Source organism: Cornus florida, unplaced genomic scaffold, assembly GCF_030987335.1.
Source record: "Cornus florida cultivar Cherokee Brave unplaced genomic scaffold, ASM3098733v1 CherokeeBrave_3.0.0_Hap2_Chr05, whole genome shotgun sequence".
NCBI classification, from domain to species: Eukaryota; Viridiplantae; Streptophyta; class Magnoliopsida; order Cornales; family Cornaceae; genus Cornus; species Cornus florida.
In genome coordinates, this window is record NW_026775575.1 from 104,027,971 (window position 1) to 104,055,024 (window position 27,054).

The 27,054-nt window shown below is 36.7% G+C and overlaps 5 protein-coding genes and 1 pseudogene across 5 annotated transcripts; 4 read left to right on the plus strand and 2 right to left on the minus strand.

Moving 5' to 3' along the window:
• Window positions 1–820: 820 nt before the first annotated feature.
• Window positions 821–3,832, plus strand: LOC132308161 (uncharacterized). The gene is made up of 6 exons (XM_059806177.1): window positions 821–1,074; window positions 1,149–1,355; window positions 1,439–1,518; window positions 2,800–2,875; window positions 2,990–3,118; window positions 3,212–3,832. Exons 1-6 carry the CDS (start codon window positions 952–954, stop codon window positions 3,359–3,361), a joined length of 765 nt encoding a protein of 254 aa, XP_059662160.1. The 5' UTR covers window positions 821–951; the 3' UTR covers window positions 3,362–3,832.
• A 1,615-nt stretch (window positions 3,833–5,447) lies between these two features.
• On the plus strand, window positions 5,448–10,264 carry LOC132308162 (uncharacterized). Its single transcript, XM_059806178.1, has 7 exons — window positions 5,448–5,736; window positions 5,844–5,990; window positions 6,322–6,420; window positions 7,487–7,678; window positions 7,779–7,898; window positions 9,017–9,088; window positions 9,767–10,264. The coding sequence occupies exons 1-7, from the start codon at window positions 5,485–5,487 to the stop codon at window positions 9,989–9,991; spliced, it is 1,107 nt and encodes a 368-aa protein (XP_059662161.1). The 5' UTR covers window positions 5,448–5,484; the 3' UTR covers window positions 9,992–10,264.
• A 153-nt stretch (window positions 10,265–10,417) lies between these two features.
• On the plus strand, window positions 10,418–11,749 carry LOC132308164 (uncharacterized; annotated as a pseudogene).
• A 25-nt stretch (window positions 11,750–11,774) lies between these two features.
• LOC132308163 (early nodulin-like protein 8) lies at window positions 11,775–12,939 on the plus strand. The gene is made up of 2 exons (XM_059806179.1): window positions 11,775–12,211; window positions 12,345–12,939. Exons 1-2 carry the CDS (start codon window positions 12,013–12,015, stop codon window positions 12,734–12,736), a joined length of 591 nt encoding a protein of 196 aa, XP_059662162.1. The 5' UTR covers window positions 11,775–12,012; the 3' UTR covers window positions 12,737–12,939.
• Window positions 12,940–13,695: 756 nt separating this feature from the next.
• LOC132308165 (oligopeptide transporter 7-like) lies at window positions 13,696–19,032 on the minus strand. Its single transcript, XM_059806180.1, has 7 exons — window positions 18,588–19,032; window positions 17,953–18,479; window positions 17,748–17,845; window positions 15,572–16,141; window positions 15,074–15,329; window positions 14,482–14,664; window positions 13,696–14,385 (listed from the first exon to the last, which is right to left on the minus strand). Exons 1-7 carry the CDS (start codon window positions 18,616–18,618, stop codon window positions 13,780–13,782), a joined length of 2,271 nt encoding a protein of 756 aa, XP_059662163.1. The 5' UTR covers window positions 18,619–19,032; the 3' UTR covers window positions 13,696–13,779.
• A 515-nt stretch (window positions 19,033–19,547) lies between these two features.
• On the minus strand, window positions 19,548–26,233 carry LOC132308167 (oligopeptide transporter 7-like). Its single transcript, XM_059806181.1, has 7 exons — window positions 26,016–26,233; window positions 25,396–25,919; window positions 25,163–25,260; window positions 23,174–23,743; window positions 22,650–22,905; window positions 20,377–20,559; window positions 19,548–20,288 (listed from the first exon to the last, which is right to left on the minus strand). The coding sequence occupies exons 1-7, from the start codon at window positions 26,044–26,046 to the stop codon at window positions 19,683–19,685; spliced, it is 2,268 nt and encodes a 755-aa protein (XP_059662164.1). The 5' UTR covers window positions 26,047–26,233; the 3' UTR covers window positions 19,548–19,682.
• Window positions 26,234–27,054: the final 821 nt, after the last annotated feature.

Sequence of the window (27,054 nt, forward strand, 5' to 3'; positions counted from 1 at the left end):
ATATGTGTTTGGCACCCTCCTTACCTGAATAGATACAACCCTTCTTAGTCTGATTGGCATCGTGTGGTTCGATTGGGCTTGGGTCAAGCCCAACCAGAACTAAGTCCATAAAAGTTTTCTCCCGTTTTCTAGGTGGAACAAGTTTAATGAAAATGGATTTGACCTATCTTTAAATCAAACTTCTCATTCAATTGAAAATGGATTTGACCAAAGTAAACACACTATGCTCATGGTCTCATCCACACTCGAAGAGGAACACATTTCAACCCGGACCGACTTCAAAATCTGAGTAGGACCACTTTAATGGAGTATTAAAGTGGTCCAAAAATGCTTAAACAAAGCCTAATTTCTAACATTTTTTTGATTCTTTACTTTGTAACAGATTCCTCCTTGTGTAGGATCATGATCCTCTCTAATGCACTAGGAATTTCTTCTAAGCACATTGAGAAGGTTGGAGGTCATTTAAGGAGTTATCATTTATATGTTTTTTTCAGTAATATTTTAATTATATATATATATATATATATATATATAAAATTTAAAAAGCACATTTTTCTTTTCATTATTAGATGGTGAATCATTATTTAGAGTGTTGATTATCAACTTTTGGAGATTACAAGCCTATGGAGCTAATTACAAAATTATACAGTAGTCAATATATAGATCAATGGAGTAATTCGCAATGACATATTGTATATGATATCATTTTCCAACAAGATGTATTGACAAATTTTCTGTTTTTCCTTTTTAACTTGTGGTAAATAATTTTTTTACTACAATGACTTATCAGTATTTACCATTTAAACCTGTACAATACACCTTGCAAGCGGCAGTCTGTGACGGCACAGTCCCCGAAACGTACGAGAGCCGAGAATCCAGAGAGGGGCTTCCCATACTACTCCACTGACGACCCGGCGCACATTAGATGCCACCCTCAACTCCGTCAAGCCAATGATCTCTATCACTCTCAGTAGTCTCTCTTCATCCTCTGCAGCTCCACTCTCATTCAACCCTCCTCCCCTCTCAAATTTCAAATCTAACTTTGCATCTCATCGCAGGCAAAAGTCCAACCAGGTATTTCTTCTAAAATCACCTTCATTTCTCCAACTACGTGAATATAAAACCCTAGTTTTATTCTTTGATCGCAGCGAAGGGCTAGGAATGGGGTCTGTAGGGCGGAGCTGTCTCACGACGCGCCTTTGGCCGCCGCAATCGGCGGTTGCATTCTTAACTCCCTTGTCTTTCCGATCACTCCGGCTCCGGACGATGATGATGGTGACGCGGTGATCGATTCCACCGATGCGAGGTTCGCAGTTATGGGGATCATAAGCTTCATTCCTTACTTCAATTGGTTGGTGAGTCTTTTGTATTAATTATTGATCTTCTATATATATATATTGTATTTTTTGGTTTTATTGATTGTTTTTCTCTGATTAAGAGTTGGGTATTTGCGTGGTTGGATACTGGGAAGCGGCGATATGCTGTTTATGCAATTGTGTACTTGGCTCCCTACCTGAGGTTTGATTTTCATTTTGTTATTTAAGGGTCTGATGTAAATTTCTAATTTTTTTGGTCTATTTCATATGGATATGTGCCTTTTAATTTTGGCATAATCTGGGCAGTGATTGTAGTACTGAGGTTATGATACTGAATTACTGATGGCTTAGTAGCTAGCCTGAAATTGAGTTTATAGAGTGAAGTTGGAAAGAAATTTAAGTTAATTTTCAATCTGAACAACACTCCTGTAACTCTTCAGGATAAGTGGAAATGCAATATCAATTTCTGTTTTGCTTTTTTTTTTTTTTTTATGTTTAAGAAGTAATATATCAATATATATATATATATATATATATATATATATATATATATATATAAGAAGAGAAAAAAGAAAATCAGAGCTTACAAAGTTTTTCGCTCAATCCATAAAGGTCATGCCAATTTAAGGGATTTTGTTCCGCATTAGTGTTTTACTCAAATCTTGATCCACGCACTGGTTCTTGTTATCTCATTATTTCCGCATCTCCCACAGTATAATGTATGTATAGAAGAAGTTGCTTTTAGTCTGGTTCTCGATTCTTCAGGCATTTTTTTTTTTTTTCCCCCATATTAATATCACACAAAATTATACAAACACCATAATCATAGTGTTACAAGTGTGCTTACCTTTACTTTCAAATTTTTTTTTTTTTTTTTTGGCACAACCAAATGGGGTGTGAATGGATATGGGGATATTAACTTCTCTTTAGATTGAGTATCTACATGTTCATTCCTTCTGATTTTGCTGCATTGCAAAGAATTAGTTGCCACTCTTAGCATCACTCGGGGCAACGCTTAGATGTTTTTTTCAACTGCTGTTTATTTGTTTAGACTGAATTTGACTTTGAACTTTGATTTGGTCTCTGTTGTGACACTTTTACTTTTTCCTTGCTTTGCTTAGTGTTGGTACTCTTCATAGATGCAACAATCTATATGGTAGTTCTTGTATGATTCTTGTTATGTTGACTGTATAAGCTGATTATCTTCCTCTACTGGGATATGTAAAACTTTATGCCTCAAGTGGTCATACGTTATGCATGTCATGCTGGTTATTTTGAGGATAAGAAATGTTTTATTTTTAAGTTTTCAGAAGAAAAATAATTTTTTCTTTACTAATAATGAATAATCTGTTGTTCCCTAATAAAAGGTATTGGCTCTTTCATAGTGTATGTTTGATGGCATTTAGTGTGACTATACAACGGCAATCAGGATGTTGGATATCAGGTATGATGACTTTAATACAGAAATTTCTTGTGGTCATAGGTCGAATCTATCGCTGTCACCAGAGGAGAGCTGGCTGCCTATTGCTAGTATTATCCTCTGCTTTATTCACATTCAGGTGGGAATTTGCCAGTTCTTTACTGGCTTGCTCATAAAATAATTATTATTCATCTCATTATAAATTAAAAAGATTCTATGATAGTCTTAATTGCTAGTTCTTTTATGTTGGCAGCTGGAAGCAAGTATTAGAAATGGAGATCTACAGGGCTTTCAACTTTTTGGTGAGGCTGCAAAGCATCTTTCATCGGTTACTAGAAAGAAAGATAGTCATCTAAAGAACCAACAAAGAATTTCTAAAGAGGTACTAACCACTTAAAAGTGTAGATGAAAATGTCATATGTTAAATAAGCTTCGTATTCTTGACTGATTTGTGAGTTAAAATTTTTATTTCAAGGAGAGAATGAAAGAACAAATGAACCTTCCTTCCAGTGATGAACAATCTAGAAATGAGATTCAGGGGTGGGGAACTCCTCCAAAACCTTTAAAGGAACGCGAACCCTTGAATGAAGATGAAGATGAAGATGAAGATGAAGATGCCAAATGAGGAAAGGAGACACTATTTAGATTTTCAAATGAAGGTTCTGCTGCAATATTGGGGCTAATTTGGCCAGACATGACATGACATGTGAATCATTAATAAGAGACTTTTAAACTTGAGCAACAAAACCATAAAACCAAGCTAGATTGGTTGATACTGGGTGAGGAAGGTCTTGCATTGATATAGCTGAGGTTCACTTCAGGCTTGAACCATGAAAACACATCATGGTAACCAAAATGTTAGGGGTAGCTCAAATGTGATGAAACACGTTGCTGTTTGTTTTGTATTTGCTTGTTTCTCAATTTGATGCTGAAATTGATTGTGCTGCATCATTGCCTTTTTGAGTTGGGCCTATAAATTCTGTGATGTCTGAAATATGAGTAGATGATTTAAGTCCCTCATTTGGTTGTTGCAGTCGAAGGTCAGAATTTTGTTATATTAACGAAATGAACTTCCATTCTTATTTTTAATTGAAAATATTGAAAGTTTTCTTCTTTTACATTTGTTATTGAAAAGTCACAATAGTATTGGGTAGACGGTCGAAGTATTTAAGAAGTACAGAATATTTTTTAAAATAAAAAAAAAAAAATATATATATATATATATATGTATGTATGTATGTATATATATATATATATATATATATATATATATATATATTTAAAATTATGGACAGGTTTAGAAAGTACTAGGCACGTATCAGGATTATTAGTGGAGTATCTGTATTCAACTTGAACACAATAGTCATGAAGAAACTTCGGGTTGCCATTGGGCTTTATCCAACAAAACTGTAAGTGAAAACTGAGAAATACATGAGAAACAGTAGTGTATTGATGGCCTATTCCAGGGAAGAGTAATGCTATTCGGATGATGCAGACCTCGTGATATCATCCTATGGTTGAGGATGGACAATACTGTGATATATGCTACTGTAATTTTTAAATTAATTTGTAGATATATACTGCAACTACATAAGTTCAAAATACAAGAGAATAAATGGATTTTCAAAAAGAATCTCTCACCTTCTCTGTGCGTTTAATTTTGAAACTTTAATATTCATCGCAGATCTTCTCCAACATAAATATAAGATTTAATTTCATTTCTAAAGTAATGCTCTTCGATTTTTTCTTTTTATCCAAATGCTCAACAACAATTAAAAAAAAAAAAATGATAAGTAGTAAAATGTAGTAGGTTTCTCTTTAATAGAATTTAAAATAAATTACATTCACATTCTTTGAGATTTGGACAAATTAGATAAGGATACTTTGACCTCCACATATGTTCAATGACACCTCTAGCATTTGACCAAATTTTATAAAATAAAATTTTTATCATTTCTTTGTATAAAATGCAATGTAATATATCTTTTCTACTAAGGACTACGAAGCACGTTCTATCAGGTTGTCTTAGCGATATCGAACACTCGGACATTTTTGAGATACACAAAGGGGTGTAATATTTTATTTTGTAGTTGAATACGACTGGGACGCAACAATGATTAGTTTTGGACACTTTTATGGGATGGTTTTGTAATTTTTTTAAAAATAATGAAATTAAATTTCAATTTAAAATATATTATAGTTTAATTAAAAAAAATAATGTAAAATTTAAGAAAATAAAAATAACAAAGTATACTTGTCTAAACTCTTTATGATTATATGCATAAAATAACAAAATGAATATTGTTTATATGTAATATATTATTATTATTATTATTATTAATGCGTTCATGCTGTACTCGTATTCTATTTTGTTAAAATTTATTATATTAGTGTTCATATTGTATTCTATTTTGTTAAAATTTATTATATTAGTGTTCATATTGTTTATAACGCGCCTTATAAAAAAATAAAAATAAAATAATAATAATAATATTTAGAACTTTCAAAATGAATTATCATACTTGTTTTGATCAGTGATATTTACCAAAAAAAAAATGAAGATCCCCCCTTGGGTATATTTTTTAGGGATCAAAGTTATTTACTAATAACCAATCAACGGATACGTGAGGTAATTTCCTTTAAATATTCCTAGAATCATTTTTTCCAAAAAAAAAAAAAAAAAGTGGTATAAAGGAAACGATGTAACGTCTCTAGTTGTAACGGTGTTAATTTAGAACCCCAAAAGACATGTTCACAGTCGCAAGAGGGCTGAAGCAGAGACTACCCACCTTACACTTCGAGAGACGCCTCATTTCTTCTCTCATGGCGGCCAACTCTAGGGTTTCTGCTTTCTCTACTGCTTCGCCCACCAACACCACTCTCAAGCGCGTCGGCACTCACAACGGAAGCTTTCACTGCGACGAAGCTCTTGGATGCTTCATGATTCGCCTCACTAACAAGTACTCTGACGCCCAAATCGTCCGAACCAGAGACCCTCAGGTTAGTAATCTTTAATCTCCAATCTCTAATCTAATGTGTGTGTATATGATGTGTTATTATATATGTATGTATGTGTGGAGTTCATTGTTAGGATTAATGAATTGCAGGTGTTGGAAACCCTAGATGCTGTGCTTGATGTTGGTGGGGTTTATGATCCGAGTCAAGACCGTTACGATCATCACCAGAAGGGCTTCGATGAGGTTTTCGGCCACGGTTTCAACACTAAGCTCAGTAGTGCTGGTCTTATTTATAAGGTAAATATTGAACTTCTTTCGTCAAGCTTCCCTTTTACGGTTCAATTCTAGCATTCTGTTTGTTTTAGTTCTCTTATAGTTGGTATGCAAAGTTGTTCATTCAAGGTTTGGCATAAGCTAGCATGTATAATATCATCATTTTTATAGTTTTAATCGTTATAAATAGGTTAAAAATGGACAGTGATATTAACTTGATTCCTGAAAGTTTGCATTTGGGTGGTTTGGCTCCATTTATGTAACTTACTAGGGTTTACTTTTTGTTGATTGTTGGGTTTATAGCTTTTTATGTTTGCTTTTATGCGATTCAATTTGCATTTCCTTTTGTTTTTAGCATTATGGGATGGAGATTATTGCAAAGGAGCTTCAGCTTGATATAGGACATCCAGATGTGCTTCGGCTATTCTTAGCTGTATACAAAAGCTTCATGGAGGTACTAAAATTGGATATTCTTTTGCATATTCAAAACTGTCCAAACTTTATCCATTCAATTTATGATGATATTACTGATAAATGTCTGCCAGGATTCTACAAGTGTCATTTTAAATTTGTGAATGCTTAGCATTCTTTTTGGTTCAAGTTTTGTTCAAATTGAAATCGAAGTCTTTTTCCCTCGGAAATGTATTTTGCAACACCAGCTTGGTTGGCCTAAACAAATGGAGATCATGAGAGGAGCTGAGGACACATTTACATCTCCAAAAAATACACCTTCATAAAGAAGTGAAAGGAAAGGAGGAGAAGGTGAAGAAGCAGAAGCTCAAGATGTGCAAATATGTGTCTTCTAGATGTTAATGTGTAAATATTAGGGGAAGTAACATGCTTAAGATGGGAATATTTGTTTTTTATGTCTTTCCAGTCAATGCCATAACTGTTGTCATCAATATCAATTGAAGTATTTGTGACTGCTTTAATATTATGTGATGCTGGAGGCAAAGCAAAGGGTGGTTTATTTTGTTGAGAGATAATTGGTGGTTTAGGAAGGTGTATGGAGTGGATGGGAGGGGAACCGGTCAATTGATCATTTTTTTCTTTTTGTGCTAGAAAATGAATAAAGAGTGCACATTGGGATTTATATCCAGTTCTTTTTTCTTTTTCTTTTTTTTGCCCCCTCCCTTTGGAAGTAAAACTAAATGGTTGATTAAAAGAACACATTGAGCTGGTTTGGATTTTGAATATACACATTCGGGGTTCTTGTGGGAATGTATGGGTTTATTTGATGGTTGCATTGATTGAGGATTGCGGAAATCAGAGAGAATGCATGGGACTTCTTGCTCTTTTAGGGTGACGATTGAAATCAGAGAATATATGGAATTTATTCGTGTTGTCTTTGTTTTGTTGTGCGTCCCTGATAACAATTTTAGTTACTTGTTTATTCAGGTTGTTACATACTGGATTTTGTATTGAGACACTCTTTTCTTTATTCAGTATATTTCTCTTGATAATCTTCTAACTCATGTTAATGCAGATCAATCATTATAACTTTTGTTTGCTTATAACAGGCGATTGATGCAATTGACAATGGAATTAATCAGTATGACACAGACCAGCCTCCCAGATATGTGAATAATACACATTTGTCTTCAAGAGTTGGTAGATTCAATTTGGACTGGATGGACCCTGATCAGTCATCGGAGAAGGAGAATGAAGCCTTTCAACGGGCGATGACTCTGGCTGGCAATGAATTTTTAGATGTGAGATTTTTCTGAAAATATGTGGACAGTTTTGAAGTTTGTGCTTTCATTTACTTCTTTATATGTATAGTTTAGTTTTAAAAACCTTTTCCATTCTCAGAGTGTTCGGTTTCATGCAAAATCATGGCTACCTGCGAGATCAATTGTTATGGGGTGTCTTGCAGCAAGACATGATACTGATCCTAGTGGAGAAATTATGGTTTTGACTAGCTTTTGCCCTGTAAGTTGTCTGATTTTTCTCTTCTATTGTACCAGATTGAGCCTTGGGTTGCTATATAATCATATCTAATTCTATCAGTTTTATGTTACTTTTTCTCCTTTATTTCCTCTTTTTATTCACCCACCATTTTCAATTATTGGTGTGTTCACTTTTTATATTTGGATTTTTCATGATTTTATATATTGTATGTTGTATTATTATAAATCTCTTTGAGGATTACTTATTTTTGCTGCAATTAATGCATCAGTTGCTAACTGAGAATTATCTTTATCAAATGCTTTAGACAATAGAAAAATTAATAGGAATGTCTTGACAATGGAACAGAATATCAGGTCGTCAAACTTCATCAATCAACCTGATTCATAAAACATATGCAGCCAAATGAGTAAAATAGATGGTGGATCCTAGTCCGCTCTTTCTCTCGTGATTTCATAAGTAGTGTTCATATGTGTTGATATTACGACAAGTGGTTGGGTATTGAAATTTACTGGATGGGCCTTTACTTTCACATTAGCCAAACCTTGGACGATGACTAGTATTATGTCTATTTTGGACTCCAGGGTTGACTTCATTTGCTAGTAATCCAAAGGAGATAATGCTGATACCCTTTGAAATTAATTAGCTTAGATAGAACTCCAGAAAGTAATAATATTCTATTGTATTGTACTTAAAAAATTTCTAATGTATTTGCTGCCATATGCATAACAGTTTGAAAAGCAAGGAAAAAGTTCTTGACCGAGCAGCTAAGTGCATTTGCTTGTACCTAGTACATTTTTATTCAACTTATCTTCACTTGAGATGATGAAAATCAATCCTCAACATTTGAGTATAGTTTCTTATAGAGACATTGTTTGTCCCTGCTGGTATATCCGAGGTGCACCTTTTGCCCTTTAACTGCTTTTACATTTTTATTCTTCGTTAATATATGTTTATTCTTACTTAAATACATCCATGACATATCAAAAGTAGTTTAGAAGAGTCTCATTTGATTTTACTCGTATGCACTTGTCATATGCAGTTGTTGGATTAATGCGCTTTGATTATGGGTTATGAAACTAAACTATATTAATTAAGTCACTATTGTTAGAAGTGTCTGATTTGATTTTATGTGTCAACAGTGGAAGCTTCACTTATTTGAGCTTGAACAGGAGATGAAAATCGACCCGCCAATTAAATATGTTCTTTATCAGGTACTCATGCCTATTGTCTACCATTTTTTATTTCTCATTTTATTTTTTCAGCTCGTATTGGATTTGTGCATGACTGGGTATTGTTGCAACTAGTGAATGATCTAACGTTATTTGTCCTCGTTACAAAAAAATCTGGCTTTTGCCAAATGCAATTTTAATAAACCAATGAATTATCTTACATTAGGAAATAAGATGTTGATTGTGAGAGAATGTTGGCTGTTCATGATCTCTGAGCATACTAGTACTCTGCTTTTTTTTTGGTCCTAAAAGAGAAAAAATTGCCAGGTTATCTTTCAAATTATTTATTTATTATTAAAAAAAATTTGCCAGAATATTTGAGGGAAGTTCACTAATATCCCTAATCAGATTGATAGTATTAAGTAAAAATTATTTCAATCATTTTGGCTTCTTATGGAGATTGGTTGCATAATCACTGGGAATCTGAAACTTTGTGGTTACTGGTTACCATGGGCTTGATTTGTCTTGGAGTCTTTTGGTCCTTATTTATTCTTTCTTACTAGATATCTGTTTATGAGAAAACAATACGACTCTTGTGCTACTTTTCAACCGTTGCATGTGTCTAGACTCTTTGTTAAATTTGTTTTGTTTATCACATTCTGATTGAAAGTTTTACCCTGAAAAGGAGATAACAGTATTTGTTGTTGTGATAATATGTAGGATGATAGGAGCAAACATTGGCGAGTGCAGGCAGTGGCAATATCTCCTGATAAATTTGAGAGCCGCAAGGCTCTTCCTTCTCAGTGGCGAGGGTTGAGAGATGATGAACTCTCAAAGGAGGCTGGCATTCCCGGTTGTGTTTTTGTCCATATGAGTGGATTTATTGGTGGGAATCTAAGTTATGAGGGTGCATTGGCTATGGCAAGAGGTGCTTTGAAGCTCTGAGCGCAGAAGAATATATTGCATCGTTTCTCAATTGATATAACTGTCACAGCACTCTTGAGTATGATATCGACCAGCTAATTGCCATTGTCGTTCTTTTCTTTCTTTTCCTTTTAATATCAGAGGAATGCCGAAACTTCGACTAAATAGAGTCTCAACAAGTAAGCTGACTAGCTTGAAAAGAGTTCTATACATTTTGAATGTCAACAACATTTCCTTGAGATTTCATTTGATCCATCAATTAAATTTGCGGATTGTATGGGGTTTATATTTTCATTTATAATTTGAAAAATGTTTCTTGGACATCACCAGCTTGTAAGAGAGTCCATTGTTCTTACAATTTTGGATCAAATAGCACATGGAATGACTCCTGTAGGCAAACAAGTGTCACCTATTTTATCTCAATAGATTTGCATGCATTGAAAGTGTTTGATTCTCTCTCTCTCTCTCTCTCTCTCAGCGTGTTCTCAGAATTTCCTTGACGTCCCAAGCATGGCCGTATTTGCTTCGCTAGGGTCTGCTTCGCTAGGGTCCTCTACACTTGCCCCCCACTCTCTCCTCTAAAATCACGTATAAAGAATGATGAAGCAGCTTCTCTCTTAACTATGGCCTTTTCCTTAGCAGCTTCTCTCCAACACTCGCTGAAATTGCCGGCCATGCTGGTCACGACATGGAGCATGGCCGTGGCGGCATCTCTGGCGCCCTCCCTTGCCTCCACGCTCTCACAGTCCACCCAAACTGCGGCCATCCTCCGCCTGCCGGAGTGTTCCTCTACTTGGGCCAATAAGGCCCTCGATTTCAGCCCTCAGGGCATCATCTCCCCAATGATCCACGGCCCAGAGCTGGCCCAAAATGCTGTGTCCTATTGTTGGTACCCACCCGGAGGAATCTGTGGGGCGGCCCATCCTGTCATTGAGTGCTAGTAAGGGCTACTTGAAGGAGCTAGGGAAGAAGAAAGTGATTGGAGATGGCAGAGAAAACTGTGTTGGGCTTGAAGGCCCAAAGAGGTGATATTGACGGGCCATTTCTAGCTGGGTTTGCTATGCCACATGATGGGCCTGATGAGCTGAGACTGCGTGGGTATCACATGGTCTCTGGTGTTTGTTTAGGACTGATGTTGTGGGGGATGGTACGAATGGTATAAAAAATGTTAAATCTAGCAGTGATGGGTGGTCGGTCATAAAGGTATGTAGTGGGGCATGCCAATATCGAGAAAGCTGGCAATCGCTCGCATTTACCACTAAAGCTGGTTCAAAAATTCTTCCATTCCAAAATACACGCAGTAAATTTTTTTTTTTCATCAAACACAAGTTGAGGGTCTCCTAAATTTTTTAGATAGACCGCGTTTGTAGAAGACTCTCCACGTGAAATGAGACATAAATCATGGCCCATCCACATGATAATGAATTATACTAACATGCTACAAACAATCTGCACCAGATTATAATTTATAAAAAAAAGAATATATAAATAAAAATTGCGGCCCCTTATTCTCATTAGTCTTTTCTAATGACCTTCCATTTCCTGGCTGTCCAGCTGTCCCACGTGAAATTGTTGTCTCCATAATTCTAAAAAAATCAGTTGTAAAAGTCATTTAATCTCCAAATTCTATGGGTATTATGACTGAGAGTAGTGTAAACAGATGCTGTATAATTCAAATTTGTCAAAATAAATAAATAAAAAAAGTTAGGATAATAGTAGCACTTTCAAATGTTTTTCAATAATTATCTTGTGCATCTAGAACGGGGGAATTGCATATACTCCGTGAATTATTAAACATTGTGAGAGGTGGGATATAGTAACATGTCTGTCTCATGAATAAAAAATTAGCAAATGCTAGATCATCACTTGTTCAACAAAAGGGGTCACTCTTGCCCATCTTTCTCTCCACCAATCTATCTAATAGACAGTTTGGGGCCAATAATATTTCCCCTCTTTTGTGAGCACTTCTGGCTATATCACTTGGATTTGAGAGAGAGAGAACAAAAAAAAAGAAGTAAAGAGAGACAATCTAGGTGAGTGAGATGGGTAGTCTTAGAAGTCCAAAACAGACGGTGTTGTATGTTTTATTACATTTGATCTTTCTCTTAATACAAACCAAAGCTTTTGGCTACCAATACAAGGTTGGAGATCTAGATGCCTGGGGTGTACCCACTCCAGGAAATTCACTAGTCTACACCAAATGGTCTAAGAATCAACACTTCAAGATTGGAGACTCTCTCTGTAAGTCTCTCATTTTCTGCATTAATTTCTGCTTTCATCTTATCACCACTATATATATATATATATGAGATCATATTCTTCATCATCATGCCATCAATTAATGGATTCATGAACTTGTATGACGTCTCTGCAGTGTTCTTATACCCACCAAGCCAAGATTCAGTGATTCAAGTCACAGAGCAATCCCACAGTAACTGCAACCTTACAGATCCAATCTTGTACATCAACAATGGCAATTCCCTCTTCAACATCACTTCTCCTGGTCAATTCTACTTCACCAGTGCAGTTCCGGGACACTGCAAAAAATCACAGAAGCTCCACATTTCTGTCCTCTCTGGAAATGGGACCTCTGCTTTTTCACCTTCTTATGGTCCCACTGCATTGCCAGCAACTTCACCTTCTTACCCTACTGTCTTTGGCTCCATCCCGGCACCACCGTCGTCATCACCTTCGCAAAATATTCCGGTCCTGGTGTCGGTGTCAATCGGATTTTTGGTACATTTACTAGTCAGTGGCAGCATATAAATCACAGTGCTAATCAGAATTCAGATCGTAGCATATAATTGATATTATATTTATTTGTTTCTTTCATATATTTTCTTGAGTATGATATATCGTTCAATTTGTGAGTAGTTTCAAAATTTTTATGAATTCGTTTTGTAGAAGCTTATGTGTCATGTACTTCATTTTCATAGATTTAAGAATAAAATATTTTTCATTATGATTTATTGATTTGAAAAATTATATGTGTTAGCTAGATTTATCTTTAAATGTATTTCAGGTGTTACTCATATTTATGGCTATTATTTTAACGGTAACTTAGAGCAGCATTCTTCTCTTCTGTAAAAGTAACATGTTCTTTTCATTACATGTATATATTAAGACTTTTTAGGTCCAAGATAAAGGAGAGCGAATCTATCACTTCGAATGGTAAAACAAAATCATCTTTAACCTAAAAAGAGAAGTGGTCATATTTTGTATTTTCTATCACTACCCTTCCACTTTTGCAAGTTTCTAGGAAAAGAAAGAAGAAAATCTATTTCCATGACAGGAAATAAAGTAACTTCGTTAATTCCTAGAAAAAGCATTACAAAGCCAAATATTACGGTGGTAATAAAGTCTACCAGCAATTATACATTTGCCAGAGAGAGATATGATTATATGTAATTATATATTGCCCACTGTCTCATGTAATTGGGTCATACTAACAATGAAAAATAGCATCCAAACAGCTCAAGTGCTGGATAGATAGTGTGGAATGTCACATGATACAACAAAGTGGAATATATGGGTTAGGTTTTGTTGCATCATTCAGACAGATTAGAAGTTGCACCTGAATTTGAAAGTAGGAGATTTAAATGTTCAAATTGCACAAATACAAGTGAAAATTGATTTCTACAGTTAAGAAAATTGGAGGTCCTATAAATGGCAGAGGTAGGAGAGCTATACCATCCAACAAGAGTTCTTGTACAGTATTTACAAACTAAACCATGAATAAAAAGTATTTACATAGATAAGGCCACAAAACTTGCAACTACAGAACCATTTTGTTTCTTCATAATCTACAATCAGTAGACTACTGGACAACCCTCAACCACAACCCCTTTGGCAGTCGGACAGGTTGCGTATTGACAGCCATCGAGGTCATTTCCCCACCAATCAACACTGATTCCCTGTAAGCCCAAGCACAAATACAATAGCACACCCATAAAAGCCAGACCAGCATCCAGTCCACCAGAAAGAACATAATTGTAACGCCTCCATAAGTCTGGTCTGTATCTATATACAACAAAGCCAGACAAGAAGCCAACAACTATCCAAGTAGTGTAGTTAACTGCAGTAGCAGGTGGCATATACGATGTGGCCCCTATCAGGACCGGGATGTTGATGAGTCCAATCCACTCTCGATTAGGAAATGCCTTGTGAGCCAACCACACGAGAAGAGGAGCAATTGCTCCTGCAAGGAAGAACCAGTTGACTGCCCCGTAAGTGCCATCATTTCCAAAAATTCTACGAGTCCCAATCAAACCCCAGATCACAGATGCATCATAGAAGATAGCATCTTGAGGGCAAGTCCATATAGAGGATGTTGATTCGCATATGTCAGGGATCATTTCCATTAACCACCACGCCGTGCTCAAGTACACGATACAAGCTATAACCGTTCCCACTACCTGAGCAAATTAAGAATGAGATTATAAGTAGTTATGTAAAGGGAATTGAAATAGTGAGGAGGGGGAGGCAATTAAGGTCTAGGAATAAAGACTGACTTGTGCCATGAACATTGTTCTAGGTGGAATTTTCATGTAGTGCCCAAGCTTGAAGTCTTGCAGGAAGGTGATAGCCTGAGTCGTACTTATGCAGCCGTACACCTTGAAGCACATGTTAGCCACAGGATAGCCTGGATAGATATACCCAATTATATACTCTGTGATGATGTTCAAGCTTGGTTGCTGTCATGGTAAGATATAGTCAAAAAGACTTAATAACACAAATCCAGAGACGAAAGTGAAAACATGAAAATGTGGAAAATCATTATTAACTATGCTATGCGTGATGGCAGAATGAAGCAAAGAAATAATGCTAATTACATGGTGCTGATTCCGCCTACACAGGCTGTTAGGAGGGAAGGACAGTATACATATCTAAGCTCGGGTATTATTTTAGAACAAAGTCAATAAATGTATACAGTTTGAATATGTAATTCAACGCCATGTACAAATGTATATAACTTGGCACCAATTGTATAAAATGTGCAAATGAACAGAACAAGATAGAGTCTTAAATGTACAAAAAATTGATACATTGTCATTGCAACATACTAGACTGTCGGTCTATCTTAATAACTTGACTTGAATTTACCTGATTAGTGATGGCAACGATAATTCCAATAGGAAGAGTGAATAAAAAGGCAATCACACATGCTAATATAACACCCCACCAAGGCAACTGAAGCTGCTCATTGTAGTACTCACAGGCAAAGACAGTTAATGCAATGTTTCCCACAAGGATGCACCAAAACCACCACTCAGGAACCTGCCTGTACTTACTCATGAGTTTTGTGTGTATGTCCATTGTCTTCTCTTGAAAACTTGATTTGCTCTGCTCCCATATTTCTCTGCAATTCACGGCTAAAATGAGCTCCAATTTGTTTTTTTTACGACATTTCAAAATCTAATGTGATGTAAAACTGTAATTCGGTATTTCGGTAATGCCATATCTGATATTGCAGACCATGTCCTGAGACCACCATTGGTCTGCATGAGCATGTTTACAACCATTTGTACAGCCAAGCATACACCATGCAATGATAGATATTCAAAATTTAGGGACAAAGCATCAAACCTTAAAGCTTAGTACCTTCCATGAAATAGTAGCACATGTACAATTGTGGCAGATAGTGTTGCGAAGCCAACGCCATAAGTAATGGCAAAAAATGTACTGAGGTATAGAGGTCCTTCTCGCTCATATGCTGCGACATCAAGGTGGAAATTGGAGTCAATGATGGTTGAAATATTGTAAATTTGACCCGTCGACGTGAAGAGGTCATTTGAATATATTGGGAAGGTTTTTGCTTTATGGAGATTGAGCCAGTAGGAGAGGGGAGACAAAACATACACAATAAAGAAGAATCCAGCAGCAACATTGGCTGTGGCAAACCATGGACTTGCTAGTGGGCTTCCAAGGTAGGAGGAGATAGTAGACCAGTCAAAGCCAAGAGCACCAATTCCAAGCCCATATAGACCAGAGCCAAGCTGTTGGGCTAGGACAGATTGGGGGAAGATCCAACAGATCCAAGAGAAAGAGGTCAACATTTCAAATAAGTAGCCAGGAAAGACATAGTAAGCAAAGCTGCACATGAAGGCAATGAGGAAGAATTGGGTACGTGTCACCCCGCCTTTGGGCCGTTCTTCTTTCTCGTGCAGAGCCCTGTAACCACCATTTGTATTTTGATTAGTGCATTAAATCCAAAGAAAGGAGATCATTGTATATGCTTGGAATAATATTAAAAGCCCATAAGATCAGTTCATGTGCTCTGCCATTAGATGCCCAATTTTGATACAGTGATGTTTCCTAAATTTTGTAGATTGCTCTCTCGCTTGAAAAGTTATATTGGCATCTCTAGTAGGTGGCAGATTTTGAAGTCATAATATGTAACAGATTTTGACAGTCAACAACAATTGATCATAGACACTCCGATTTCGTTCTGAAAATGCACACTATTACAGTGATAAATATATATACATGTGACTGAGAAATGCTTCACGTGCTGCTTCATGTGCTATAAAAATAATAGTAATTAAATTTTTTCCTTTGACACCATTAGGGTGTCATGTTGTGAAAAGTGCTGCAAGTGTGTAAATAAATTTCTTCCTAATGCACTAAAGCCAGGGCCGAGCCAACATTCTTAATTTCTCTAAAATATCTCTAATTTTATCTTTCTTTTCATTGTTAATTTCGTACTCTTCTTCTTCTTCATTTTTTTTTTATTCTCTTCAAAAAAAATTGCATTCTCTTCATTCAATCAAATTTTTAATTTTTAATTTTATTTTTTTTCCTTCACTTGGTTTTGTTATTATAGTTGAACAACGATAATGAGATTTTTTTTTTTTTTTTTAAAAAACAATATAATGTAAATACCACTTTTTAAAAATAATTTAAACATTTTTTTTATGAAAGATTGTGTAGCAAATAAGTTTCTTTTATCCTGAGCAACACATTAGTTACCAAACATGTGTTTTGTTTCGAAATAAATCACACAAAAAATAAAAAAAATTTACTATTTTTCATTCATATGAAATAGAAAATGCAAAATAAAACTTGTTACAAAAGGACCCTTAATATTTGTATTTTAACTTTTCGAATTTCTTTACCACAACTGTTTTTCAAAATATTAAATACTAATGAATTTTGATTACTGCACTTTCCCTAAATTTATTTTTTTCTTGTTGTCCCGCACCTTGGTTGAATTTTTTTTTTGTTTAATACGGCGCCCCAAAACAAAATTTTGGCTGGATAATAAAGGCTTCTAAGTCAATGGTACAACCGTACATGTATGCGTTTGCTTTAACTTCTAAGTTCTAAACCAAAAAAATAATGCCGGCTTAATTGACTAAAGCTATTCAGTTCATCCCTCCTTGATACACACTGATGTGTACAAGGAGGACTGAGTAATGGGCAGCGGACAGGATAAATACCATTTTGTACATTCCGGATCATGTAATAATTCGTGAACAGAAAAAACCCTAAATATTTGGACAACTTCACTGAAAAGTATAAACAAACAATCAGGTACGTTGTACGTTCCTGATCAATAGCAGCTCTACAGTGAGCTAGAACGACAAAACAGATAAATTAACAATTTAAATAAAACCCCAAAAACATATCCACCGGCAACCACCACCAATCAATCACCATCACGGCGTCACCACCAAAACTCTACAGTTATCCACCGGCCAATTAATATCGGGCCGGAAAAGACTGACAAAACCTACCGGAGATAGAAATCATGACACACATATATATATATACCTACCTGAATAATGAAACTTGGACGAGATTTGCCGGCCACCACATAGATGCCGGCTCCACCAAGTACCTTCTGAATATTCCAGCCCATCCAAACCCTAACACCTACCATTCAAACCCCCAACCAATCAGTCACCACACTAGGAAATTAAATTAAACTGACCAAATTAAGAGAAGAAAAGAAACAAACTTAATTGGTACATATATATTACCTGAGTTGTTACAACCACTAAAAACGAAACAAAAAAAGTGATGTGCCTTTTATAGAACACCTTAACCACCGAAACCACGTGAATGGCATATACAGTTCCCGCACCCGAGTTTGCAAATATAGTGATGAGCACATGCTCCTTCACATTGAACGGTCCAGGATTCAACGTGAACGCCCACCGCGTACCCTTCAAGAACACGCGCCGGCTCAGCTTCGCCGCCATCAATTTCCCCAGAGGGACCACCGCGATCTGGGCCGAGATGGCGGAGACGGCCAGAGGCTCCGTGCGGTACCAGAAGAACTGGTTCAAGAAAGATAAAATTATGCAAGACAACACTCCCAGAACCCACATCCGGAACGTGAGGACCGGGAGGGTGGGGTCGTCGGTGGTCGCCACCGTCAGAGCCACCTGTCTGACCGTTGAGTTTTCCTCTGTTGCTTCATGATGCAGCAATTGTTTGACCTGGTGATCATCGGATCGTGAGGACGAAGGGAGGCTAACATCTTCAATCTTCTCATCCTTTGGTACTGCACAAACACACACATTAGATATATATACATATATAGAGAGAAAAAGAATGAAACAGAATAGATTAGACTCAAGAGATTAAGGTTGAGATGGAATTGGAGACTTACTGAGAGGGGTGGTGATCTCAGGTTCTTCCATGGTCTCAATCTAATCTCTACCTAAATATTTTTACAATCTTCTCTTACATATAAAATAAAAATCACACAATTATTGATAATAGGGAGTTACAAAATTACCCCATTTTCCATTTCTTTTTCCTATAAACCAAGAGAAAAAGTTATATCTGATTGCTTCATTTTTATTTCGTTAATTACACTAAATTTCTGTTTAGGAACATTCTTAACTGTGTTTAGAAATATTTAGATATGAAAATCTTTATCCAAACAAGAAAATTTGCTATCTATCTCATTTCGAATGTCCCAAGAACTTTAAATTTCTTCATCCAAACTCCTAATAAGTTGCATCTGAATTTGAAGGAGGACATCATTTAATGTTCAAATTTCACAAATATGAATGAAAATTGATTTTTGTAGTTAAATTGGTGGTCCTATATATAGCGCACGGAGGAGAGGTATTCCAATACCATCCGACAAGAATTATTGTTCATCATTCACATTGTCTTGAGAAAAATAAGACAGTTACGACACGTGGCATAGTATAGAAATGTCGTGGACTTGAACTTCATTGCCTTAAAAAATAAAATAAAATAAATCATTGCCCCTCTAACAATTACTATAGTGACTATAGTCTATAGATGTAAAAATAAAAATAGCGATTTGAAGCAGCAGGAAGCTTGATCTTAAGGCTTCGAAGTAGTAAAATATTTTAAAATTTTTGATATTTGGTTGTCGTAAAGAAAAATTATATTAAAACTTAGCAAAAATAACTTACTTAACAATTTTCGACAAGTTATTTTATGCGCCCGACTAGACACCAACCTCGACTTAAATCTTTACCAAACAAAAAAATATTTTTCAAAATAAATATTTTACATGTCCAAATTTCCATTCAAAAAAAAAAAAAAATGTTAGCTGTTCCATGATGAACTGTATAAAAAATCTTATGAATTTTTGTGACCAACTTCTTGCTGGTCTTAGCTATCACAAATATTCTTTCAAAATAATAAATAAGAATTATTTACAGAGATAAGGCCACAAACGTACAGCTACAAACAACAAATTTGTTTCTTCAAAATTGATGGATCAGTAGACTACTGGGCAACCCTCAACCACAACCCCTTTGGCAGTCGGACAGGATGCGTATGGACAGCCATCGAGGTCACTCCCCCACCAATCAATAGAGATTCCCTCCAAGCCCAAGCACAAATACAAGAGCACACCCATAAAAGCTAGCCCAGCATCCAGTCCACCAGAAAGAACATAATTGTAACGCCTCCACAAGTCTGGTCTGTATCTATATACAACAAAGCCAGACAAGAAGCCAACAACTATCCAAGTAGTGTAGTTAACTGCAGTAGCCGGTGGCATATACGCCGTGGCTCCCAACAGGACCGGCATGTTGATGAGTTGAATCCAATCTCGATTAGGAAATGCCTTGTGAGCCAACCACACGAGAAGAGGAGCAATTGCTCCAGCAAGAAAGAACCAGTTGATTGCACCATAATACCCCTCATTTCCAAATATTCTACGCGGCCCAATCAAACCCCATATCACAGATGCGTCATAGAAAACAGTATCTGCAGGGCAAGTCCATACAGAGGACGTTGATTCGCATATGTCGGGGATGGTTTCCATTAACCACCACGCCGTGCTCAAGTACACAATACAAGCTATAAGTGTTCCCACCACCTGGGTAAATTAAGAATGAGATAATCAATTGTTATGTAAAGGGAAATAGTCAGAAGGAGGCAATTAAGGTCTGGAAATAAGGACTGACTTGTGCCATGAACATTGTTCTAGGTGGAATTTTCATGTAGTGCCCAAGCTTGAAGTCTTGCAGGAAGGTGATAGCCTGAGTCATACTTATGTAGCCGTACACCTTGAAGCACATGTTAGCAACAGGATAGCCGGGATAGATATATCCAATTATATACTCGGTGATGACGTTCAAGCCTGGTTGCTGTCATAGTAAGAGATCAGACAGATTACATAACATAAATCCAGAGATGAAAGTGAAAACATGAAAATGTGGGAAATCAATGCTACAATGCTATGCCTGATATTGGCAGAATAAATGAAGCAAAGAATGCTAATTACATGGTGCTGATTCCGCCTACACAGGCTGTTAGGAGGGAAAGACTCTATACATATCGAACATCTGGTATTGTTTATAACAAAGTCACTAAATGTATATAGTTTGAATATGTAACTCGAGGCCTTGTACAAATGTATATAACTTGGCACCAATTGTAAATTTACTCTCAAGGCATAGTACAATCTGTGTATCAGACTATCGGTATGATATGTGCGAATGAGCAGAACCAGACACAGCCTTAAGTTGACATTCAATGTGTAATGTCTGTAAATTAAAAAGAAAAAGAAAAAGAAAAAGAGAAAAGAAAAGAATTTTTGGTTAGTCCCACCATTAAACCTTAAGTGGGAGACCATTTTTGGTCTCTCATTTTTTCTCTCTCCCTGTATCTATCTCTCTCTCAATTTTCTATTTCATTTTCTTTTCTTTTTCAACCCAATCTTTGAGGCAAGATTTATTCTTCGTTACTTGGCGGATTTAGGTGTCGTTTGAGGCAAAACGAAGCCCACGACGAGCTCTACACATCCATACAAACAATTCCAGATTTGGTGCCCTTCTTGGAGTTCGAATTTCAAGGCCCATTTTAAGGGTTTTGTGCAAATTTGAGGTAGGGACACCTTAATCCACTACCTTCTTGTTCCATTGTGAGTTATAATCATTTGTTATGCCAAGCATGCTTAATTAAAAGTTAATTGTATCAATGATTATTTTAAATTTTGTTTAGAGAAATTCATGTATTTGAATGTGAGTTGTTTTATATGTAAAGCATGCTTAAATGTATTTTGATGTATCTTAATGTGTTAATAATTACTTGAGAGATATTGAACATGTTGAATGTTTAATTTTATGGTGTAGAATTTTAAATGCCATGACATTGAATGTATGGAACATAGATATATGCACATACCATTGGGTTTGCATGAAATGGGAGAAATTGTTCTTGAAATAAATATGAGGAATTTAAGGGAAGTGTTTTCGATGAAATGGTTTTATGCGAAACCCGGTCGCTGCGGGGTTACCAACGGGCCGGAGGTTAATATAGCCTAGAGGGGACTAGGGAGCCGTCCTAGCGTGGTTGAGCTAGCTGGGCCCCATAATGACGTCGCGGGGTTACCAAGGGTCAGGGACACTAGTCAATCCTCCTCTCATGTCGCGGCGGGGCTACCAAAGGGCGGGCTGTATTAACAGTTTGGAAATGATGTTTTGGATTATGAAAATGGGGAGCGACACTAGCATGCATTGCATCTCATACCATTGCATTGGATATACTTGACATTGAATCGTTATGGTGTATTATTTCCCGATATTGTATGATCCCCATTTCCCATTGGCCTATGCTTTGTTTGGATTCACAAGGACACAAGATGTGTGTCTTAAGTGTCACCTGCTGAGCTTTATGCTCACCCTACTATTTATATTATTTTTTTCAGGTTTTGGAAATGAACTGGTGGACGACAATCCACCTCAAGCTTGAAAGTTGTTAGAGGGTTGTTTGCTATTTTGTATTTTGACCGTTCTATGTATATTTGTAATTGTGGAAATGTAACTAAGTTAGTATTCATGACCTTGTAACTTAAGAACGAACTTATCTTTTGTTTGATGTAAATGAAACTAGTGGAATTATGGTATATGTTTCCATGCAATTGTATCATGTAACATTGTCAGACAGGGACTTTAAATATTAATCTTGTATTTTGGGACTGTAATTATGATAATTTAGATTAATTGGTGTGTGGATGTTCCACCATGAAAGGAACTATGTTAAGGTATAATGAACGGATGAATGGGATGCTAGATGATTTTATGTGTTTTGTGTTTTGGGACAGGTTGTTGAAGGCCCATTTTTAGGGGAGGTTATGCCAAATTTTTTTTAAATTTTGACATCAGCTAGGGTCGTTACACAATGTGCCAAACCGGGGTAAAAACACAAAAAAGTTACATATTAGACTTCAATTTACCTGGTTAGTGATGGCAGTGATGATCCCAATAGGAAGAGTGAACACAATGGCAATCACACATGCTAGTATAACTCCCCACCAAGGCAATTGAAGCTGCTCGTTGTAGTACTCGCAGGAAAAGATGGTTAATGCTATGTTTCCCACAAGGATACACCAAAACCACCACTCAGGAACTTGCCTGTACTTGCTCATGAGCCTTGTGTGTATGTCCATTGTCTTCTCTTGAAAACTTGATTTGCTCTGCTCCCATATTTCTCTGCAATTCACAGCTAAAATGAGCTCCAATTTGTTTTTATTTCTTTATTTTTAAGACAGCTCAAAATCTAATGGTCCGTTAAACTGTAATTGGGTATTTTGGTAATACCATGTCTAATATTGCAGCCCATGTCCTGAGACCACCATTGGTCTGCATTAGCATGTTCTACAACCATTTGCACAGCCAAGCACACCAATTGTGGTGCTGGGACAGGAACCAAAAACCAAGAAATGATTAGCCATCACACGCTTAAAGCTTAGTTAAGTACCTTCCATGGAATAGTAGCACATGTACAACTGTGGCAGTTAATGCCGCGAAGCCTATACCATAAGTCATGGCAAAAAATGTGCTGAGGTATAGAGGTCCTTCTCGCTCATATGCTGCGACATCAAGGTGGAAATTGGAGTCAATGATGCTCGAAATATTGTAAATTTGACCGGTCGACGTGAAGAGATCTTCTGAAAATATAGGGAAGGTTTTGGCCTTATAGATATCGAGCCAGTAGCAGAGGGGAGTCATGACATACATAACAAAGAAGAATCCAGCAGCAACATTGGCTGTGGCAAACCATGGACTTGCTAGTGGACTTCCAAGGTAGGAGGAGATAGTGGACCAGTCAAAGCCAAGAGCACCAATTCCAAGCCCATATAGACCAGAGCCAAGCTGTTGGGCTAGGACAGATTGGGGGAAGATCCAACAGATCCAAGAGAAAGAGGTCAGCATTTCAAATAAGTAGCCAGGAAAGACATAGTAAGCAAAGCTGCACATGAAGGCAATGAGGAAGAATTGAGTACGTGTCACCCCGCCTTTGGGCCGTTCTTCTTGCTCGTGCAGAGCCCTGTACATTTGTATCTTGATCAGTGCATTAAACCTAAACAAAATAACTTAGTTATCTAACAAACTTTGGCAGTCAATGTAAGTCAATAACATTTGTTTCTTCAACAATTTAGTTATATTTTTTAAATAAGAAATGCACTTACACCACACTCTCTTATATGGGGCTTAAACCTCTTCAGGGACCTATTTAGGGAAATGTCAAAAGGCACGGTAATAAAATTTGAAATTTCAGAATATCAAATTTGCTCTCGTAACATTGTTTAATTAAAACAAAAACATTCAAATTTCATGGAAAAAATAGTAAAATTGCATACACTATTAACGGAGTTAGAAGGAATAGTATAATAAAGGTTGTCAGTGTAATTTTTTCGAACAAACAGGGGGGCTAGAATAATTATAGCAAACCTAATCCAGTTTAATTTGTTCTATTGAGATGTACAAGTAAAGCTTAAAGTTTCATTACTTTGGACCTAGCTTCTTCTTTTTCCCACATGTATTTGGGTAGTAACTATTAAGTAGACATAGTGTGGATTTGAGATTTATCAAATTCCAAATTTAATCAACATAACCTAACTCATTGAATGCATATTGTCTGTCCCTAACATGCTACAATGTCATGCTGTGAAAACTGCTCTCAAGTGTTGTAAAATTAGTAGTAGCAAATAAAAATTTCCCTATAGACTCTGACACTGTTAGTGTCATTATTCCATACAGTGACAACTACTTGAATTAAAAAATAAAAAAATAAAAAAATAAGAAAAAAAATCTCAGATTGGAATCAGAATCTGTGAATTAATAAAAACATTACTTCTCCTAAGGTGAAGTTATGTTTTTAATAAGATAAAAAAAATAAAAATAAAATAAAAAAGTCGTGTATTGAATTTGGAAAAAAAAAAAAAAAATTTAACCTATTTAATTGTTTAGTCTCAATTATGGAAGTGGCAATGCACGAGCTTAAAACGAGACAAGAAAGGGTTAGTGCCCTTTTGGACACCAGACTCTTCTTCCTGAAAATTGTGGTAAACTTTTTCCTTTCCGAGAAAAGAAAAACAGACTATCAGGTAGTTGCCGTAGATGCCCCAGTGCACGACAAAACAGTGATAAATTTACAATTCAAATAAAAAATCAATTATAATTACGTATCTTTCGGCAACCACACAATATCAAATCAGCCATCACCAATCAACAACCAGCATCACCACCAAAACTCTACTTACAGTTACAGCAACCACACAAAACCTACCGGAGATAGAAATGATCACTACACAAATATCAAATCAGCCATCACCAATCAACCAGCATCGCCACCAAAACTCTACTTACAGTTACAGCAACCACACAAAACGTACCGGAGATAGAAATGATCACTACACAAATATATATATATATATATATATATATATATATATATATATATTACCTGAACAATGAAACTTGGACGAGATTTGCTGGCCACCACATAGCTGCCGGCTCCACCAAGTACCTTCTGAATATTCCAGCCCATCCGAACCCTAGCACCTACCATTCAAACCCCCAACTAAATGGTATCAATTGAATTAAACAGAGACTTAGTACCTAGTCATCACACTCCCAAACTAAAACTGACCAAATTAAAACAACAAAAGAAACAAACTTAGTTGGTACATATGTTACCTGAGTTGTTATAACCACTAAAAACGATACAAAAAATGTGATGTGCCTTTTATAGAACACCTTAACCACCGTAACCACGTGAATGGCATATACAGTTCCCGCGCCAGAGTTTGCAAATATAGTGATAAGCACATGCTCCTTCACATTGAACGGCCCAGGATTCAACGTGAACTCCCACCGCGTATCCTTCAAGAACACGCGCCGGCTCAGCTTCGAGGCCATCAATTGCCCCAGAGGGACGACGGCGATCTGGGCCGAGATGGCGGTGATGGTTAGAGGCTCCGTCCGGTACCAGAAGAACTGGTTCAAGAAAGATAATAATATGCACGACAGAACTCCCAGGACCCACATTCGGAAGGTGAGGACTGGGAGGGAGGGGTCGTCGGTGGTCGCCACCGTGAGAGCCACCTGTCTGATCGGCGAGTTTTCCTCCTCAGCTTCATGAGGCAATTCCTTGACCTCATAATCATCCGATAGGGAGGACAAAGGGAGGCTAACACCTTCAATCTTTTCTTCCGTTGGTACTGCACAAACAAACAAAAACACAGATTCACATATCTATATGTGATATACATATATAGACTATAGATATTATTGTTAACAAAGAATTGGAGACTTACAGAGAGGGGTGGTGATTTCAGGTTCTTCCATGGTCTCAATCTAATCTCTGCCTCTGCTCCTACCTATTAAAAAAAAAATGGCACAATTTTTCTTCGTAATATAGTAGGAGATTTGAAACGTACATGTGTCATTCATTTTATAAAGTTGAGTAAAAAACAACTACAGAAGTGAGATCCAAATATGGTTTAAATGTTTTCGGTGGTTTGTCTAGTGGGGAAACATTTAGGTGATGGGATATATTTGACCAAAAAAGTTAGTTGAGTTGTAGGGGCAGTTCTAGTTGATGACCCACGTGCTTTGTAAAAGCAATGTGTTTTGCATTGAAGGTTGGGTTGGGGGCCAAAAAAAACCAGACGTTCCGATGGACTGGCAAGCCAGGCATGTTGTCTAAAAGTGTGGCATTACTAACACGTACGACCTTCGAGGTAATTATTTTTAATGGGGTTAAAATTACAAAAACCTTGGGTAAAGTGCAAAAAAAACCGCCCTGAACTTTACTCCCTAAAAATTACCTGAACTATTTTTTTTACAATTAACTCCCTAAACTATCAATTTTTTTGCAAACAGTACCCACCGGTGAAGTTCCGTCTGATTTCACTGGCCAATTAGGCGCGTGATGCACACATGCCAGCAATATAATTTTAAAATGACAAAGCTACCCTTATACTATTAAATGTATAAAAAAAAAATTGAAAAAAAAAAATCCCAAATTAAAAACAAAATCTGCTCTGGTTCACAACCGTCACAAGCCAAACCCTAAGACGAAACCTCTTACGCGATCTGAATTTCACCACCGCCGTGTCCTCAGCCAAATTCTCTCTCTCAATATCGCCGTCGTGACCTCATCAACTCTGTGAACCTGCTGTCGCTGCCACCGCTGCGAACTTGCCGGCAGCGCGCGTCTCCATCTCCGGCGTCGAATCGGCCTGTTGAGGAGTCAACGACGATGGGAATTTTGCAATTGGGTTTGGTGAGTCTGTTACTCACTTTGTAAGCCGGACGTGGTCAAGAAGGCTATAAAACATGGCTTCTTTGTTG

What these genes read in the sequence shown, in the direction of transcription:
- LOC132308162 (XM_059806178.1), top strand. Translation starts at nt 5,485, where the DNA reads ATGTTCACAGTCGCAAGAGGGCTGAAGCAGAGACTACCCACCTTACAC. An exon ending in GTGCTGGTCTTATTTATAAG is followed by an intron (nt 5,991 to 6,321) that starts GTAAATATTGAA and finishes TTTTGTTTTTAG; the next exon opens with CATTATGGGATGGAGATTAT. An exon ending in TATACAAAAGCTTCATGGAG is followed by an intron (nt 6,421 to 7,486) that starts GTACTAAAATTG and finishes TGCTTATAACAG; the next exon opens with GCGATTGATGCAATTGACAA.
- LOC132308165 (XM_059806180.1), bottom strand. Translation starts at nt 18,618, where the DNA reads ATGGAAGAACCTGAGATCACCACCCCTCTCA. An exon ending in TAGTGGTTGTAACAACTCAG is followed by an intron (nt 17,846 to 17,952) that starts GTAATATATATG and finishes TTTGAATGGTAG; the next exon opens with GTGTTAGGGTTTGGATGGGC. An exon ending in GTGCTACTATTTCATGGAAG is followed by an intron (nt 15,330 to 15,571) that starts GTACTAAGCTTT and finishes CGTGAATTGCAG; the next exon opens with AGAAATATGGGAGCAGAGCA.
- LOC132308163 (XM_059806179.1), top strand. Translation starts at nt 12,013, where the DNA reads ATGGGTAGTCTTAGAAGTCCAAAACAGACGGTGTTGTATGTTTTATTA. An exon ending in CAAGATTGGAGACTCTCTCT is followed by an intron (nt 12,212 to 12,344) that starts GTAAGTCTCTCA and finishes ACGTCTCTGCAG; the next exon opens with TGTTCTTATACCCACCAAGC.
- LOC132308161 (XM_059806177.1), top strand. Translation starts at nt 952, where the DNA reads ATGATCTCTATCACTCTCAGTAGTCTCTCTTCATCCTCTGCAGCTCCA. An exon ending in GCAGGCAAAAGTCCAACCAG is followed by an intron (nt 1,075 to 1,148) that starts GTATTTCTTCTA and finishes CTTTGATCGCAG; the next exon opens with CGAAGGGCTAGGAATGGGGT. An exon ending in TTCCTTACTTCAATTGGTTG is followed by an intron (nt 1,356 to 1,438) that starts GTGAGTCTTTTG and finishes TCTCTGATTAAG; the next exon opens with AGTTGGGTATTTGCGTGGTT.
- LOC132308167 (XM_059806181.1), bottom strand. Translation starts at nt 26,046, where the DNA reads ATGGAAGAACCTGAAATCACCACCCCTCTCT. An exon ending in GTCCAAGTTTCATTGTTCAG is followed by an intron (nt 23,744 to 25,162) that starts GTAATATATATA and finishes ACAAATGTACAG; the next exon opens with GGCTCTGCACGAGCAAGAAG. An exon ending in GAACAATGTTCATGGCACAA is followed by an intron (nt 20,289 to 20,376) that starts GTCAGTCCTTAT and finishes TAATTTACCCAG; the next exon opens with GTGGTGGGAACACTTATAGC.